We start from the raw sequence: 19,504 nt of genomic DNA, 5'->3' as shown, positions 1-19,504 counted from the left end.
GAAATACCTACTTTTGGAAACAAGAGCCCCAAGAGCTCCTTCTCTTTTATGCTAGGCTGTAAGATTCAAGGGAATCTGTTTTATCTTTCACTGCCTCTCATTTTTCTCAACTGAAGATCTGTGTCCTCTATTTTCATTACTGTCCAAGTTTGCAAAAGCTTTATGGGTACTAAAGACATCTGTAGTGGCTTGTCATAGGATCTAGTAGCTGTTCAGGCAGCCTTTTAAGACTGTCCAAGAATTTTGTCCTTTGAACTTTTTGGGGGGTTGCTCTGTTGGCCCTCCAGGGAGGGCAGTCCCCGGCTGTATGTATGCAGTATGCAGCAGTATTTTAAATTTCTCTTGTGGTAGCTGCCTTCTGGTGTTCATTCTGCTCCTGCCCTTTGAACATACAGTTCCTAAAGATGCTCTTGGCAACATAAAATAATACAGTAACTTCCAGTTCTTTGTTAGCCAAAAAATCCATGTTAATATTGTTGACTGGAAGCATTTTTGGAAAGTTCTCAAGCTGAGTCTGAATAAATATTCCCACAAGAGTTATTTTCCTTACTGCTTTTTGTTGTTGTTTAATTTTTACTGGGGAAAAATAAATTTGCTTTGGTAGCTCTAACATGGTGCTCTAAAAATATATGATTTGATGAAATGTCATGTGCCACGGAAGACTCCATCTGCAGACTGTGCACCAGGTTTGATGCTCTGGGGCAGTGCTTGAACCACACTATGTGCAGTATAAGAAGAGGGGCAGGTGGCAAAACTGCCTGTAAGTCCCCTTTTTGTTCTTCTGATACTCGGGCTGCTTGAGTATGGTTTAGGTCCTTGCCATAAATTGAGGGAACCTTAAGTCAACTGCCAGCACCCCCCGGGAAGCACATGAGCGGTCAGAACGTGTGGCGAAAAGGCAGCTCAGGCTCAGCTCTGAGGTGGCATGCCACCCCAGAAAAGGAGAAGTAACAGCAGCAGCTCTCTGCCACCTGCTTATCCACCTGTTCGGAAGAGCCCAGCGGCTAATTATCCCAGCTTGAGGGCAACTTTGTCCCAGCTGAACGACGCAAAGCAGTCTGTTCTTCGCCCAGCTAAATGGATGTGTAGGGAAGTCATGCAGGAGAATGAAGTACTGAGTAAACAAAAGGCAGCACTTCCAGGGAGCTACTGCTGTGGTCCTTGCTGGGGCTGCCTTGCTGTCATTTCTAGGATTTAAAATCCTCCTGTTTACACCAGGCTGCTTCACGGTACAGGGCTGGAGCTTGTTCTGTGGAATTCTCCCATGGAAAAGTCCAGGAAGGAAGTGGAGGGAGGATGGGGCTTTTGCATCCTGTACCCTTCGGAGGGGAGTGGCTGCAACAGCTTAGTTCGAGGGACGTAATACTTTATATATATATATATATTTTAGCGTACGGTGTTTGAACCTAGATAAACCCTTGATTAAAGCAGCAGAGGCAGGCAATTGTGTGTAGCTGATAGAAACTGCCTAAGAGTTTGGGAACATCCTTCTAAAATCCTTTCCTTAAAATGACAAGAGGAAGAGACAACACAGAAGCTCCTCTTGAAGCAGTGATTATGCAACAGTGTTAATACAGAGCTCGAGCCTGAAAACTTGAGCTGCCCAGCCGGGTTCCACAGGCAACTTGTGTAGAAAACACCCTCTGTGCCTGGGAACAGGGGTGCTATTTTCAGGATCTCTCCTGTAAAACAACTAATTTTTCTTATTCTCCAGTTGGTTAATTGGGCTGAAATGGAGGAATGCAGTTTAGGATCCACAGATACTCTTTGGAAGAGCCAGGTAAGGCTAGAATGCGCAACAGTGTTGATCTTTAATTTCAGCATTGTATTACATGTTACTAGTGCTGTTCTGTGAAACATGTTTTGGGTCCACTGAAAGGCCTGTGAACTGTTCACAGACTACTGATACGGGGAATTATTTGAGTATCACAGAATATAACCCATAGTTATTATTTGGTGCTAGGATGAAGTTGAAAGAAGAGGCTGCCTGCTATGTAGTGCATTTTAAATGGGCTGCTTTAAAGTGATTTAATCTAATAATTGCTTGCAATGGGCACTCTGCCTTGCAAGTGTTAATTTACTTACCAGCTTTCCAGCAAAGAAATGAGGCCTTAGGTGGTAAGATTTGTTTTCTCCTTTAAATGTGTCTTGATATAGTTCTTTAATTGCTTTTAAGCATATTTTGGATATAAGGCAGAAGTCAAATTAGTGTATTAGTTCAGTAAACATTGTGCTGCTTCCTTAATGATTGCTTACAGATTTTTTTTTGTAGTATTTGTAGAATTAAAATGATTGCAGGTTACCAAAGTGAAAATATCGTGCAAAATTTAGTGTTATAAACTTGTGCGCAGTCAGTTGCTCAAAATCCACTGTTAGTACTCTTTGTCATGTCCTTATTAATTTTACATCCTGGTTACAGTCTGTTTTACTACTTGGAATCCTTTGCTTACAATAAGAAGTGGAGTGCACTTACTGGCAGCAGAACTGAGGTTTTGGAAGTGATGTAGTAAAATTAATGTAAATTAGATATCTGTGTTACATTGAAAATGCCATCCTGGAGATCTCCTTGTGGTTAGTCAGAAATATCTTCCAGTGTAGATTAACTACAGTTGTGCTACTTTTGAAGACAGAGTAAAAATATTTAACACAGAGTAAAACAGAGGGTGATCGTTCTCAGTAGTGTGCTTACGAGAGAATGAACCTCATCCTGAGAAAAAACTGTACTTATTAAACAAAAATAATCTTGCTGCCTACCAGCCTTCCAGCTCTTCTGACACATACTGTAAGAGAACACCTGACAAGAGAAATAACGTGTTTAGAAGGATGCTTTGTAAGCTTCCCCAGGCAGAGCGTAAACACCCCTCTTGGTAATTAGATGTGTCACACATCACCTTCAGCACCCAAGAATTCATTAAAATTAACCTAAAATGCTAAAGGGGTCAATGTTTTGACAAATTGAGCTTAATTTATTTTTTTTTAGATTAACAATAAAGAGCACACTTAAAAAGATTTTGCATAAAACACCTTCTAGAAAGGAAAGAAGAAACAGAGATTAGGAGGTAAATACCAAATGAGGGTAACAGAATTATGCAGGGTTACAGTGTTGCTGGCAATACTGTTGATCTTTTCTGAGCTAAGCTACATGGATTTTTGAAGAGCTGTAAATTAGAAAATCCATATATGGTAGTGAAAGATGAAGACAACCTTTTATACAATGAAAACCATTTGGTGACTGAATCTGTTTAGCATCACCTTCTTTCTGAGCTCTGCATACAAGCTTCTTTATAGATGTATTACAGAAAAGAGATCAACATAGAAAAGTTTGAAGCTATTAGGTTGCTGTAGTGAACTTTCAAATTTTTCCTATGCAATAAATGAACCCTGAAGTTTCCACACTAACAATTTATGGGTTTTATAATTCTTTTTATTTAAGAAGGTATTTTCTTGTTAGGCAAAACTAGTCCATGCTATGAGTTGTAATATGTTAGGTCTTTGGTGCTTTTCTCTGTGTTCATTACATGTAAAGTTAGGGACTAGGATCTGGGAAGAGTGCTGTCTTTATAAATGATATCCAAGCAACAATGCAGATATTATGTCCCTTATACTGATTCAGATACCAGAATATCACATGCCCTTAACAATTCAAATTACAGTAAACAGACCTTGCCTAAAAACCAGCACCTTAACCTATGTATAAAAAGTGAGCTAGGTAATAGGTCTTTCAAGAAAAATGCTTTTCTGATGGTGAGAAGTGGTTGCCTGGGAACAGTTAAGGGATTTGCTGGGTGTTCAGTTCTTGGAGTAAGCATAAGACCAAACAAATCTCCCACATGGAGTGCATGCTGACTTTGACATGAGGAGACTGCCTCGATTATCGTGTGACAACCTGGGCCATCCTCCAGCTAGGCCAGTAAAGGCACTGCATGGATCGAATATGCTTCCACTGCATCTGCTGTGAAGCAATAGTGAGAAGGCTGCATCTGTGTGGAGCAAGTAATTTTGCTGTATGAACAGTTGATCTCTCAGACTCTGCAGTGTGTTCAGAAACTTTTTTTTTTTCTCCTTAACCAATAAGGACTATATGGGATTCCCATCTGAGCATATCAGTGTGCTCTTTTGCATTTCAGACGAAGTTTTGCTTCAGCAATACAAATCCCTTCTCCATTCAAACCTGGGGTAGTTTAGAGCCTATATTTTAGGGGCTGCTCAATCTGGTAGTCCAGTAGAGGCAAGGCTGCTGCAGCTCCCTGGTCCCAGGTTTAGCCAACAGCGAGGCTGAGAGCGTATTCCCAGCAGGCACTTGCAAGTGTGTATTGTATGTATACACGCGGCTGGCCACACCGATCAACAGAGACAGGAACACTCGGCACTCATGCAAACACAAATAGCACCACTGGCCTCATCCTGTTCCCCTCTCTGGCTGATCAGGATGAAGGTCTGTTAGTGGGAATATTTACACATATATACAAAATATGGATCTCTCCAGTAGCTGGCCTTAGACACTCGATCTATCCAGTACTTGTTCCCTGGATCCTTGCTCTCCCCCATTGCTCCTTGATCCCTCCCTTTTCCCACCTTTGCTTTTTCCTTTAGACATCCCATAATAAGTTTTGTACAATCCCAAAATGCCAGAATTTCCAGCATCCCATAATAAGTCCCATACCCCTAACAGGCAGTAACTCCCCTCTGTCTGAAAGGTGCTCGGGAGGGTCTGTCTCCCGAGTTGCCGTGATGGGTGTCACCCCAGCCCACGGGGCTCATGGCTCTCCTGTGACAGGGAAATGCAAAGTCTTGTGCCTGGGGAGTAATAACCCCGCACGCCAGCATATGCTGGGGGCTGACCATCTGGAAAGCAGCTTTGCTGAAGAATACCTGGTGGGGGTTCTGGTGGACAAGAAGCTGCATGTGAACCAGTGATGTGCCCTTCTAGCAAAGAGGGCCACCAGCAGCCTGAGCTGCATTAGGAAGAGCATTGGCAGCAGGGCGAGGGAGGTGATTATGCCCCTCTGCTCAGCCCTAGTGAGACCTCATCTGGAGTGCTGTGTCCAGTGGGCTCCCCAGCACAAGCAGGACATGGACATACTGGAGCAAGTCCAGTGAAGGGCCGTGAAGATGGTGAAGAGATTAGATCTGTTATACAAGAACCATCTGGTTTGAAGTTCTCTATAAATCTAGCCTTAGGAATTTCCGCCCGAAGAGGATTATAGATTCACTGTGCTCTTGCAAACACAAAGAGTTGGTGCGAGCTTGGAGATGGCTGTGCTGCTGCAGGCGGGACAGGCTGGAGCATCCTGCACCTCCCCTCGTGAGGCAGATGGAAATTCTCTGTAGGCTCTCTGGCAGCTGGTCCACAGCAATGTGCAGAATCAGAAAGTCTCTGCCATCATGGTTTCAACTAATTTGTTTTTTTATTTAGGTTAAGGGTGCTTTACATGTTCTTTCCAAACCTTTTTGATAGGACCATTTTCTTTCTTTTTTCAGAGCCCTTCAGGGTAGATCTGCAATGCTACTTGATCAGCCAGAGAGACCACAACAGAGCATTAGTCTTGCTTCTAGTGGTCCATTTAGCAAGAGGGTGCACGATGGATTACAGTTAATTCTGGGAATTTACTCAGGTAATGGCTGAGTATTTTTCTAGCATCAAAATAGAGTCATTTTGACTAACGTAAAAAAATATTTCTGTGACTGCTGCTTGTGGGATCAGATTAAAGAGAAGCATTTGAAATAACCTATTGAAGTTATCCAAAGCAGCTTCTTATGGCTCTTACCCTTGTATGAGTGTAATTTTATTGCAGAAACTAATTTTGAAAAAATGATACCTTCTTCTTTCGTTGAACTCTTTATACATGTATTCAGCGCGTACTTTTGTATTGCGTTTCAGTTAGGATAACCTTATAGATTTGACATAGGTCAGAGAGCGCTACATTGTGTTCATAGCTGCATCAGGGCAAAACTGCGGCCCTGGTGGGAACTGCGTTGGAGGAACTGACATGGAGGACATGAGTTGTAGGTATTAGATTACACAGATGCCTTTGGTATCTAATTTATCTTAAAGGAGTTGGTAATGATGGTGAAGCCCGAAAGTACAAAATCCCTGAATTCAGTTCTTAGTACCAAGTGCAGAGATTATTTAGCAGTTAAATAACAAAAACAGTATTACTCGAGACACGCTTGCTTTACAGTGGTTTCAAGGAGCACTAATCAGTGCGAAGCTCTGCATGGTAATATTTATTACTACCCATTCTTCAGTGCAGAGCAGCATTCATTGATCTGTGCAGGAATTGCAGCACTGTAAGATCTAAGTTATTTCCTGTAACATTTTTTTGTCTAACGGAATTATTGAAGATAAAAATCTTACACTGTGGATCTTGCGTTGTGTTATTTCTTTGAGAAGCGTAGACTGAGTTGACAAGATACTAATGCATTAAGACAGTATTTTGTTGCATATTTTATGTTCTGGGAACTGATATTTATATACACTCTTTGGCCCAGATTCTGGAACAGCAGCCAGTTTCACAAACAGCAATAGTTATTGACGGAAAAGGCACTAGAACTTCTTAGAACTGAAGTTCCCTAGGGAAATATATGTTTTTTGGAGAGGAGGCAGTGGTAATCCTGACGCGCTGCTTTTTGTGCTCTCAAACGCTTTTTACAGAGATTATTGTTACTGAGACTCTCACAGTTTAACTTATCACAACTTTTGTTGGAGTGTTGATAGGTGAATTTCTGCAATACTGTGTACTTTAATCTTCTTGTGCTGTTTGATTTCTTTTTTAAAAATGAACTGAGCTTTGAAGTCATTTTTCCGTATACATTGATAATTTTTTTTCCTATGTGAATAACTGCATACAAGCGGAAAAATTCAGCTGTTTCAGAAGAAAACCAAAGCTGTCCAAAAAAAAATTCTGTAATTTGAGTAGACGGTTGCCAGGCAGTGGTCTGTCAGCATCCTTCATCCCTCTGTCTCCACCACCTTTTGTTGCAATGGCAATGTGTCGGGACCAGAGTGTTAATGACTTGGTCTCCTTTACTGGAAAGGAGATTATTCCCTGATGGAAAGGATGAAGAATCTAGGCATTTCCTTAGAGGTCGTGTTTTATTAATTAAGGTGTAAGAAAATATGCTTCTTTCTTGTAACTGCCAGCTCAGAATTTCAGACTTACCTTGTATCTTGTTCATGTAGGACACTTTCTGAAGCTCACAGATGGTTCTGTAAAGGTTCCAATTGGCTTTACTTGGTCATTGATTTAAAAAACAAAGAACTACTGCTTGTACCTTAGTTGCTGGAAATATTGCTATTAAAGGCATATTTCATTGTTTAAAAGTTTCTTGATTTGTTGAATTAGATAATATTCAGAATTTTCTTGTTTATGGTTATAATATATCAAATATCTGTCCTTCTGGTTGGAATTATGAACATACTTTTCTCTAGCTGATTAAATACAGAAATTCAGAAAAAGTAGAGCTAGTCAGAGAAGCTGGTTTTGTCACAGACTACATCCTTACTTACCTAGACATAATGAGAACACTGAATAATTTAAAGCTCTTAGTATTTCAGATAACAGGGATTTTTCAAAGGTCTGCTCTCTTTTGGTAGCTATGGTTTGGATAGCCAAGTTTGTATTATGGACCAAAATATGCACCAATACAGGTATGTTAGAAGTTAAACTATATCTTACCATTTCCCAGAGTTCTGTCCATGGAAAATAACCTAATAGTGAGGACTGTGATTAGAAGTGGGGAAGGCATATTTGAAAGTTCATCAACATTATGTGGCTCTGCTTTGAGTCTCGTTGCAAGCTGCATACAGAGATTTTTGAGGCCTTTGGGATGCTCTAGGGGCTGTACTTTAAGAACTCCTCTTTATACAGTTTTGAAGAAAAGCAATGCATGGATGTGATACAGCTTTGCTGACTCTGTTTTTTTTTATTTTAGTGAAAAAGAATATGTATGCACGGTTTAAGCTTTTACCATCTGTGTGCCTGACTTTATGATGTAAGCAGTTTGTGCATGGAAAATTAAGTCTGAGGGTGTTCTGTATATCCTCTAGGCTCACAGACTTTAGGAGATGGTTAGGAAACTATTTTGGAGCCATCATAATGCTGAGATATTCAGACTACAGCTTGCTACAAATTCTCCAAGTTGCCCATGCCCTGAGGCACAAAAATCTCAATAAAGATTTCCTTGGCTTCTTTTTCACTCTCCAAAGATCCCTGAGGTTATTGACAGGATGCATAATTTACTCTTGAACAATCAGAGAAGTTGTCCAATGTGTGTCCTGTAATGCTTTGCATATCAATTTAGTGGGATGTAAATGTGTAGACTGCACTGGTCATAATTGAGTAGAATATTGTGCATATGCTGAGAGAACAATGAAGCAGAGGAAGAAAAGTTTCAGTGTATGTATATATATTTTAAGGTAAAAGTAATAAAGCTGCATTGCGTATTATTCTTTCATAAATAGTATATGGATTTCTAAAATGTAGGTGAAAATTTTGCAGTTTTATTTATGCAGGATTTCCTACCAAAGTACAAAGAAAGCCTACTTGAATAGGTAAGAGCTTCATGCACGAAGCCACAGTAGACTAGGTTTTTGGTGAAGTCTTTTTAAGATTGTAGAATGCGTTCAAGTATATATAATAAGAGATTTTCTGTTTGCTTATTTTTTAAAGAGTAAGTGATATCAAGCATCACTGAGAAGAATTTGGAATTTGATGGTATTTGAGGTAGCAGTTATATATGTCTAGTTAAGAGTCATCTGCCTAAATGCACATGTAAAATATTATCGTGCATACTTCCAAAGAACTTTTTGTATAAAATAAGTTTACTTGGATTTTTGTCAGCTTCTCGTGGGTCGTTGTAACTAATGTTTGTGTCTCTTTGAACAGCTTCTCGCTCTGTTTTGGTTTTGTTCAAAAGTGTTTTGGGTATCTGAATGTTGGCTGGTAAATAAAAAAAAAAACAAGCAAACAAAGCTCCGGGCCTGTTCTTGTTACTGTTAGGAGTAAAGAGTTAATTACGAGGGGAAAACGTTGATCTTGCTGAGCTGATACTGTTTGCTTCTCAATTCTGCTCTTTTGAATGTGTTTCACTGAATTGCTCTGTTCTGTCTCTGCCTCATTAATGACAATTTTGCCCTTTGGTGAACCTGTAGCTCAGGTTTACTGATGTGTGATGATAGTGTACAGGTGAGGAAATGGAGTGCCAGATTTTTTGATGTGGGTATAAAAGTATTCTCTCTAGTTTCTAAAAGGTAGGAATATCTTAAAGGAAGTCCTGATACCTCCAGTAGCATTTTCATAGTTCATACCTAGGGAATGAATGCTGTATTTCCTTGTCACAGAGCAGGACAGCTATAAATAAATGGTGTGGCAACCTTCTGATGAAAACTGTTGCAGTGTTTTAAGTTGCAATCACTATACATTCCCAATAGCCCATCTACTGAGTTAGTGAAGTTTTGGAATTTGATACTTTACCTTGGTAGGTCACCTTTTACAGGAAACTGTATGTTTACTTCGGCTATGTGCATGTCTGCTCGCTATGTATAAACTGACCTAGCTGTAACCATGAAGGAAAAGCCATTTATCATTTGCCAGTTAGTCTGTTTGTTTGTTTGTTTGAAACAGAAGTCCTTTTTCGTGTCCAGGCCTCTTGAACTGAACAGCCCCCCCAAAAAGTTATAAACACTGCTTTACAAAGAAAGATTTTTTTTTCTCTTTCAGATGAGAACTCTCCAGCTAATTTCTGGGATTCCAAGAATCGGGGAGTGACTGGCACGCAGAAAGGACAAATTGTATGGCGAATTGAACCTGGCCCTTATTTTATGGAATGTGAGTACATATTTTTGCAATGTAAGGCAAGCATGTGATTGTATGAAGGCATGCCAACAGAGTGACAATTAATGTCCATTTTGTCAAACGCTTTGAAAAACCAAATGAATTGACATTTCTCTAAGGGACAGTATTTTTTTTTAATGTCCTTGCCAGACATCATAAAAAAAGGAGTTAACCTTAGATGTACGTATGTAATCTAGGGATGTTCTTAAACAGTGTACTTCAGCTTAAGGGAGGAAGAAATTGCCTGGTGCAATGTTGTATAGTATACGTGCGTTGAAAGATGTACTCCCTTCCCAAGAAGTTTAAAATTTCAACTGGACAAAACATTAATGACAGGTGCACACAAAGGAAAAGATAATAAGCCAGTAGTGCTAGTGTTTTTAGTATTAAGGTTAGGTTTGTCTTCAGGAAGTGTCAGCCACCTGTCCATTCACTTCAGGATTTTTCAGCTAAAGTTTTGTTATGCTGGAAAATCCACCAGGCAGCTTTGAAACACTGGGAGACTCAGTCTGACTGGAAGGAACAGGCTTCAGATGAACTGCATAAGAAGTATTGGGAGTGAAGCTTCAAATCAGAGTGGTATGCCACTCCTTTGATTCGTAGGAAGCTAAGCCACTCTGCTGTGTGACTTTTGCTGTTTGCTTTTCAATGAAAAGGAGTTATGTTTGGTCCCATGAAGAAGTTGCTGTTCTAATCCTAGACTGGTGTGTGAGAGCAGGCTGAAAACTCTGATATGCCTAGCGTCGAAGTGGCCATCTGTCTCAAATGAGCTGTGAGCTGCTCTACCGCCTGTTTAGCTTCACAGTCATGAATCTTGCTTCATAAATTATAAAAATATATATACTCTGACTCTATTATTACTTCACTGCACGCTGCAGTGCTGCTAACTGTAGGTCTTACACAAATTCTTCTTCTAATTAACTGATATAACAGCAATACATGTATTCCAAGAAGTGTTGTATACCCTTTCCTATAAATAATTCTTGAAACTTCATATTTCTAGAACTCATCATTGCATCTTGCCAAGTTATCCTATGCATTACACAGCACATTTTTTTTTACAAATGCAGTACAGCAATATCGGAGTGAAAAAAAAGCTTTAATAGGATAAAAATCAAAATCAATTTCAGAAGTTTATTAAAAGAAAAAATGGTTGAACTGAAGCTGAAGATCAAGAAAATAATGAAGGTCAAGAAGATAATTAAGTTTCCTGGTGCTAAAGACGGTGATATGTTAAAGCAGATTAAGATGTATGTTAGAAGAGTTCCTTGCTTCTTCCTTCTGGTAGGTACAGACTGTATTCAGGTTGTTGCCAATGCTGGCAGTTTGGTATTTGTTTATATCCTTTGGCAGGTTTTGTGTTGCTCCATGATCTGCTGACATGAAGCTCTTGGACAATATATTTAGTTCATGTGAGTAACCTAGGTTAATACTTCAAGAATTAGCAGTTTTAACTTACAATCAGCTGCAACTGACTTTGCAACCACCTGCACTTTGCAGGCAGCCCTTATAAAGAGCGCAGCGTAACCTGTTCCTGGGTCGGGGTAGCGTTATCAGTTACCAGTGCTGCTGCCACGGTAGGAACACAAGTCAAGCGGTCATGCAGCAGTTGAGAACTGTAAAAAGGGATGTTTATGAGCATGTGTTGCTGTAGCGCATAGTGTGGCACATAAATATGTCACCAGTGACATTTGTGTTTCTAGTGAAAGGCCAAAAATGGCACTGAAATGCTTAACTGAATTCCTGATCCCCCTTTGTGAAGTGGAAGCCTGCGCAGATCCCTGGCAATGTTTGCTCAGCAAGGCTTCTATTTTTAGCTCCCGGGGGAGATGTAATGGTGCCATGCCTGCGGGCGGCTGCGCTCCCCCGCCCCTGCTCACACTGCTAAATCCCAGCTCCGGCAAATGCGGTGGGTGGCCGTGCAGGTCAGATACGACCGCCGTGGGGCGGCCTGTGCCATGCAGCAGCAGGCTGGGTGTAGGGAGCGCTATGCTCTGCGTCCCCCAGCTCATCTTCTCCGTGCGTTTTGCAGACAGGGACGCTGCCCTGGCCTACACAAACCAGGGTGAAAAATGGAGCCCTCGTTAGCCTCTTTCTCCTGCCATGGCGCTGATACGGATTGTGCTCTCAGTGCAGCACTGTGTGTGGCGCTGCTGTCTTGGCGAGAGAGAGAGGCAAATGGAGAGGCTGATGTCTCCTCTAAGTATGGGCTGGTTGGTATAGGTAAGGTCTCTCTGATGCGTTAATCTGCCATTGGTTTCCAAACACTGGAACAAACTCTGCAAGTGTAGCGTGCTTGTGTTTAGAAGTATCATTATCCAGAGTCAGAAGATACCATATGCAGGTCATGGTATTAGGTGGTTGTTGTATTTATGCCTCACAGTAATGACATGCAGCAGAGCATTAGCAACTCGGCAGGGCTTCCCTAGGAATGGATGGAACAATTGGAGAATGATGCCAGGTGCCGCAGCAACGTCCCCAGTTTTTTTGAAGCAAGTGATGCACAGGATTGCTCCAGCCCTGGTGCAGACTTGCAAGTCTCCTTGTTGAACCTATGAGGTGTCTCTTGACCTTGTTCTCTGGTTGTTGCTTATGCTCTGATGTGCCTGAGCTCCAGAGGGCTGCTGTTAAGCTAGATATGTAACTGAGGTAGAGAGGGGTTTATGCGACTATAGGATTTGTAGCTCAGAGCTCTTTCATGTTCGTCTGCTTGGAGCACAGGCAGCTCTTAATTGCGGTACCTATATGCTGCTATACCTATATGACAGGCAGGCTGCCTCCTCTACCTATCCATGAGGAGAGGAGGGGATGTTAGCCACAGGCTGGAGAAACCTTGAGCCAGCTCCGGCAATGAGAACTGATACATGCCTGTTAGCAGAGTTACGTTAAATAACTATGATAATTGTTTAGGAATTATAGTCAAAAGATAAACGGAACTGCCCTGAAGTTGTCTCTTCGGCAAGAAAAGCAGCTGAACTGAAGAATTTATTAATGCTGAATGGTGAGCTGAGATCAGTCAACGTGCGGATTACCCCAAGGAGTTTGGCTGTATTTTTTTTCCCTGCCATTGTCAAAGCTTCAGGACATTGTGTATCTTTTCACCAGCAAGGCTGTAACATCTCTGTAGGGCAAAGTGTGGAGGACGACAGCACTGCTAACAAACCACATGCAAATGAACCTCATGCGGCAGGAATATTTCTATTTTAATTACACTGGTGTTAGTTCAGTAGGAGTCCGCTAGATTAGGGCGTCAGACTCCTGCAATCCTCAGATTTGTATCTTTTAAGAAAAGCTTCTTACGCCTTTATTCAGGAACTTACGCAGTTACTCCATGAGCATAATTGTAAACATATTAATAGTTTAATCGAGGTCTATGGAATTTATGTTTAACATTAGACCTTGGTTAAGCAGTTTTCTGAATTTGGCATTACTATGCATCTGCGGTCTTGTAATGCAATTTTCCAGGCATTCAGTCTGTTCTACTTAAAACCTCTCCTCGCAGATTTAGCATCTCCTATTTCCCAAGCAAGTAACATGTATAAAGGCATAGTTTGCCATCTCCTGCACTCAGATCAGGCAATCCACAGAAAGAAGAGGAGGGAGATACTCATCATATTTGTACTAAAGAGACATCAGTTCCCCCCAAAGCACCAAAACCCAGCAAAACAAAGATGATCAAAGAAGACTCTCACTAGCTTTCAACAAAAATCAACACAAAATTTCCATAGACTCTACTCTGAGAAGGGAGAATCAAAAGAATTGCCAACAAAATAACAAGGAATAAACTTAATGTGTTCCAGAAATAGAAGCACCCTCGGAGGGGAGTGGCTGAGCGAAGAGAAAAAGAGCATGCAGAGGAGAAATAAAATACTTGCGAAGTGCAGACTGCAGCTCACCACCACAAACAGCTGGGGCCCTTAGCCGTCACCGCCAGGCAAAGCGGCTGGCTTTATGCTGCAGAGCCAGCCCTGCAGAGGCAGATGCTCCTCTTTTCTTTCCCTGGGGAGAGACCAGAAGTGCAATGCAAGCATGAAAAGGAGCTCTGTCATTTTAGAGATTCGACAAAGTGAATACAAGCATCAACATCCCTGAGATGGTGTTTCGTTACTTACATAGTAGAGGTGGTTTTAAAACTTTCTGCTTTGAGTCCATACCATGGCCCTGTTCAGTTTATTAGTGCAGGCAGAGAGGCCAAGGGCCTCCTTTGAGATGGATTTCCTGGACTGGGCCATAAAGTCATATCGATTTGTATTTATCGGCTATATTATTGATCCTATGAATATCACTTTCCATATCCACAAGAAAGACCTTCCCCTACCTTACTCGTAGTGCAATATTTTGCTAGTATTTATAATATTCTGTGTCGTAGTCATTACTGTAAGCAGAATATAAATATGTTTATTTGCATATATTTGCTTTACTGTTGCTGTGGGTTTACATCTTGAACAGTAATCCGTAGTGGCAGCTGTTGGGATTCATCCAGAGACTGCCAGTCTTGTCACGTCAATCATTTCCAAGTCACCCTTGGGATGGTTGTGGTTAAATTACTTCTGGTACCACAGCGCAGTACTCAGATATAGTGACTGCATAGACTGTGTCTGTTTTGTACTTAAAATCTCAGTTTTGTGACTTGAATAAACTATCAGATATATTCAGAAAATGTGATAATACACGTGTTTGCATTATGGTAGTATAATGTTACAATTAAAGTTTTATATAGAGTCCTTTACCTTCACTCTGTTTTTCCATAAAGTTGTAACTTTGCAGAAACAGTCTATTGAGACTGAAACTTGCTGTACTTTGTACTCAGTGGAACAGATTCCTAGCCCAGCTTTTTTTTCTTTTTTGCTTAAAAATAATGTGAATTAAAAAAACATCAGCCTCATAACTGAATTTGATGTTTTTAGCTTTTAAGAGCTGCTCTAGTGAAGAGTTGTTTTATCTGTTAGATACAAGCACAGTTCAGTATTTTTAGTGATTTTGACCAAAACGGTCGATGTTAATGAATATTCTGTCAACATGATTCATTGCTTGTATAGGGTTTTTATATGCTTTTGATCTATCTTTAATTTTAGGTTTCATTTAAGTGAAATTCTAAAGGTCGTATCTTACTTACGTTGAATTGTTCTGTACCTTCTGAGCCTACGTAACACTGTGTAACTAGTACCCTTATTCTAACCGGGGACTGTCTTGTGATTATTGTCCCTGAGCTATTTATGAACACTTTAACTGAGTTAGAAATATTTTTTTTATACTTCTGCTATTTTTATCTATTGTCTCTCAACAGCTATTTCTGAGTATCAGAAATAACTGAGACAGAATCACATCTCCTCTCATTTTTACAATTTGTGGCAAGCCTTGCTGACTTTCTTAAGCACATAATATCCCCAGTATTTTGCCTTAAAAGTTAGATTGTAATGAAATGCTTTGTCAAACTGGAATATAGTAGGCAATGCTTATGACTGTGAGTAAAAATAGGAATGTCTCAGTGATAGCAAGGTGAGTATTGGTGGCAGAGATATGTGGACTCTCTTAGTTTGATGAACAGTTGTTGTTTGAGTAATTTCCTTTGAAGCAGGTTAGGTGAAGGGAGGCTGCTGGGACTAAGCTCTCATGTTCACTAAACAGTTTTCACTAAATTCTCATGATGAGGAAAACAAATTTGACTGAAAGGATGTGTGAGCACTTTTAAAGCGCTACAGTTGTCTAGTAAGTGTTTGTGTTCAACTGAGATAAATGAGGGTTTAACCTGGGGCCTTTTCCCTGGATCATGTCTCCCTTTTTAGGTTTATAAAGCCTGAGCAAAGCTAACTTAATTTGTTCTAGTGCAAAAGCTTCCTTAAATAAGATTTGCAAAACATGCTCCCCTATTATTTTTTAGATAGGTCACTCTATAGTGAACTTTTGCTCACTGAATGTTTGAGGGTATATGCTTATATCTGCAGAGAACCAAGTAACTTTTTGTGTCCATCTGAAGTCTCTGAGGATATTAGCTGCTGTAGCTTCTGTACAGTTAATAGGGAGTGCTGTTCAACTCCAGAGACTGTTGTAACCCGGCCAGGATCCCACTTGTCTTCTGGAGGTATCTCTGCCCATTGTATATAAATGGAGTGTAGGGGGACTCCACCTCTTGATTTAAATGCTTTGTTAACTAGGATACATCTGGAGCAAACTGTTCTTAAAGGGAAAAAAAATTGTTGAACTGAATTATCTGTCTCCTGGAAAAGTTCTTCTATAAATATGTTGGTGGTTATGTATTCCAAGCATATTTCTATGCAAAAACAATTTTTTGATGGGCAAAGATAAAATATGAAAGGCAGGAAACAGATGAAGTGGGAGACTTGGGGGAATTATTCATGTTTTAAAAGCAAGCTATTATTTGGAATAAACTGATGAGACGAGAGTGCATAGTCCATAGAGAGAAATACAACACTATAATCTCATGCAGGAGTTCTTTTGAAATTCAAATGTCAGTGTTTGAGTCCCAGAAACCCTTCGTTAATTCCAACATTTTTATATAATGGACCTGAACTATAAGTCTGTGGCTATAAAATGCTAACAGCCATTGGCTTTAAAAAGAGGGGATTATGGTGTTATGGAGTGTTCAGATTTAATTAATTAACATAACCTATTTCATTTTGTCCTATTTTTAAATGAAGAGAAAATGACTGCTGACTATAAGATTTTCTTGCAGACTATGTGATGTCTGGAGGAGTGTCCCTGAGAATGGAATGGATGTGGGGCTCTGTTTATGGGGCCTTATAGGTAATAACTGAGATGTGTTTTTTATCAGGAAGGGCCACAGCTGTCAATACATCTGGAGTACAGGAATCCATCAGATATCAAGCACAAATATTCTGATCACAGTTTCTCTGATAACAGAAGGCAAGAAACGTCGAAGAGTCAGATCCTCAGCTACTGTGAATTGACAGGGGGTTCCACTGAGGTTGCTTTCATCGTTAAGTCTTAATTGTAGTTCCTACCATTATTACTTATGAAAGAAATGTACGCTAGCTGTTTTTGGTCCTATGAAGGAATTGTATTCTTGCTATATGCAAGGTCCAGTCTTGTAAACTCGTATTCACTTTGGTGATGTTTGTATGCATGTGCCATATTGCCCACTTTTCACCATGCCAAATTTCAAGCCCTGCTTCTTTTCTGTCAGTCCCATCAACACGGTGCAAATGACAGTTCTGCAGTTCGTGTTTGTAGGGCTGTACAAGGCCCAAGCCGAATCAACACTACTTCTATTGGGAAATGGGGGGGAAAAGTCTCCATATGTTGTGTTTCTAAGTGCTCAGCTGGCTTTTCCTAACTACTTTAAGCAATTAGTCCTGAAGAGTTCAGGGGGGTTTTGGTTTTGGGTTTTTTTTGGTTTTGCCTTTTTTTTTTCTCAGTTTATATGAAAGGCCTCTTTCAATCTATTTCTTGCGTTAAACATTGTTTTCTTCTATCGCTAGCCACATGCAGGTATTAGAGAGTACTATGTGTTTGTAGAAGTCATTATGAGAAAGACATCTGAGGATCAAAAGCACCTGGTTTTGCGTTTCAGCCTTTAGGGGAGTACACATGCCACTGTAGTGAGAATGTGTAAAAAAACTGCTGTCCATCATCGAAGGCATTCTGGTAGTGCATAGATGGAAGACTTTAGAAGCAGATAACCTTTCCATTGCTAGGGTCTTTTCTGAAGAGATACATTTGGAGAAATTAGTCATCGTCAGCAGACTGAAAAACAGCAGCTCCAGAAACCCTCCAAAAACGAAGACTGGGTCATTTGTAAAGCTGAGCAACACAGCTGGAAAGAAGAATGCTTGGTGGAATCATTTGTCATCTTACTATACTCTCACATAGTCATAATATGTTCACAGTGTGATTAAGATCGAAGACTTGAGTCCTGGTTACTTGATGTATTCATTTTACACAGTATGAAGAGCCAGGCACTTGTGAAAGTTGGTGGGACTTACCCCAAGCTCTGGAACTCCAATTTTATGTGAGCTAGGAATTACTTATGTGCCTATTTGGCTGTAGACATTGTTGATAAGTTAACAGAAATCCTCAATTTAGGAAGAACTTGCAGGTTCTGACTCAGAATTGTTACACATATCTAATAAGCCTTTGTAAGTGATTAGAAATCCTGTTTGTATTTTGAATTTTACTTTAAAGCTTGTGGTAAATAGAGCAGGTTAGATGAGTCATATTTTGACTGTGCGTAGAAACTCAGCTGTAAGTGGGAAGAAGTGGGATCAGCAGCTCTCTACTGGGTAAGTCCCTGGTGGCACTGTAAGCCAGATGCTTCCCTTTGAAAGACAGTTGTGAGATGCATTCTCTTTGCTCTTGGAGGAAGATAGTAAATGAATGTTGAACTATAACTGCAGCACATTAAAGAATTTCTTTTTGGCTGAGCAGGCTTGCAGAATGGATTTTTGATTGTCTCTGAATGGGGATAAGTGGACATTTCATCTTACAGCAGTGAAATAGCTCAGCCTTCAAGGAATCGTGCTGCCTGTCTCAAAATGTCATTCAGCATGTTGCAGTTTTGTATTTTAGGACTACTGACATACTGTTGAACCAAGTTGGAGGGACTGCGCTGCACAGACTTTCATGCACATCTTCTGGTCTGTCTGAACTGGATGTTATAATTTGTGCTTGTCTATGGCCATTTCTGTATCCAGAAGTAAACTGTCACCAAACTCTCACAGAAGTTATCCCAGCAGAGAAGGAAAACAGAGAGATTGTTCTACATAGGGCAAATACCACAGGATCAAAGTCAGCCATAGTTATAGCTGTTTAGCCCAGTTGAAAGAACACAGAGAAACAACAGCAGCGGTCAGGATATAGTTAAACATAATACTCTTTTGTTTGCAGTAAAGGCAAGCGGCAAACTAAGCTCTGTTCAGTGGGACCAGAAACAAGGTGAAATGTTCCCCTTTCCTATGTTCCAATATTAAATGCTTCAAGCTTCCTTCACATATGTATCAAGCAACTTCTTCCAAAGTATGGCAAGAATCCTTGTAGCAAGTATCTTAGTAAGGCTTTTTCATAACCAATTACAATGAAACAGTGGGAAATACTAGCTGGAAAATTAGGTAAGTCACTTTTTCTTAAGCGATAGAAGGTCTCAGCACAGGAAGAGGAGGTAACCAGCTGCTTTATGTTTATTTACTGTTAAAGTATTTCTGGAAACAGATCACTGAATGATGGATCCTTCTCATATAGAATGACCTTTCCAAAGTACACTGGACAGCTTATTTACAGCTTTCTGCCATGGTTGATCATGATCTCCACTCCTACCTGAATATCAGGATATCTGTAGGGCTAACGTGGAATCCCAACTTTGAGAATTTGAGTTTTGTAATATTTTATCTCATCCTCAAGATATGTCTGTTACCACCATCAAGAGTATTTTTGGACTGGCATACTAAATGATAGTAAAGGTTTGACAGGTCACGCAAAAAGGGGAGATCTTAAAAGTGGGGCTCTGCAGGAGATGGTTGATACAACATGCAGAGCTTTTAAATGTTTTCATCAGTGATTTGGAAATAAATCTGAGATTCCTACTGATTTAATCTGTGGGTGGTATGAGAATTAGAGAAATGGATGAAAACAATGAAAAATCAATATGGAATGATCTAGCAAGATAGGCACAGCCAAATAAAATTAGTTTTGAT

General features: G+C 40.2%; 1 protein-coding gene across 5 annotated transcripts in view; it reads left to right on the top strand.

Moving 5' to 3' along the window:
- Nucleotides 1-19,504, top strand: part of HECW2 (HECT, C2 and WW domain containing E3 ubiquitin protein ligase 2) — a 200,615-nt gene that overhangs the window by 103,217 nt on the left and 77,894 nt on the right. For all 5 annotated transcript variants that reach the window (XM_026101132.2, XM_064515130.1, XM_064515132.1 and 2 more), the window contains one exon: nucleotides 9,723-9,830. In XM_026101132.2, coding sequence (XP_025956917.1) covers nucleotides 9,723-9,830 — 108 coding nt within the window. The remainder of the gene's footprint in view (nucleotides 1-9,722; nucleotides 9,831-19,504) is intronic.

The sequence above is a fragment of the Dromaius novaehollandiae genome, chromosome 7 (assembly GCF_036370855.1).
Source record: "Dromaius novaehollandiae isolate bDroNov1 chromosome 7, bDroNov1.hap1, whole genome shotgun sequence".
Lineage (NCBI taxonomy): Eukaryota > Metazoa > Chordata > Aves > Casuariiformes > Dromaiidae > Dromaius > Dromaius novaehollandiae.
This window is presented reverse-complemented; position numbering and strand designations above follow the sequence as displayed.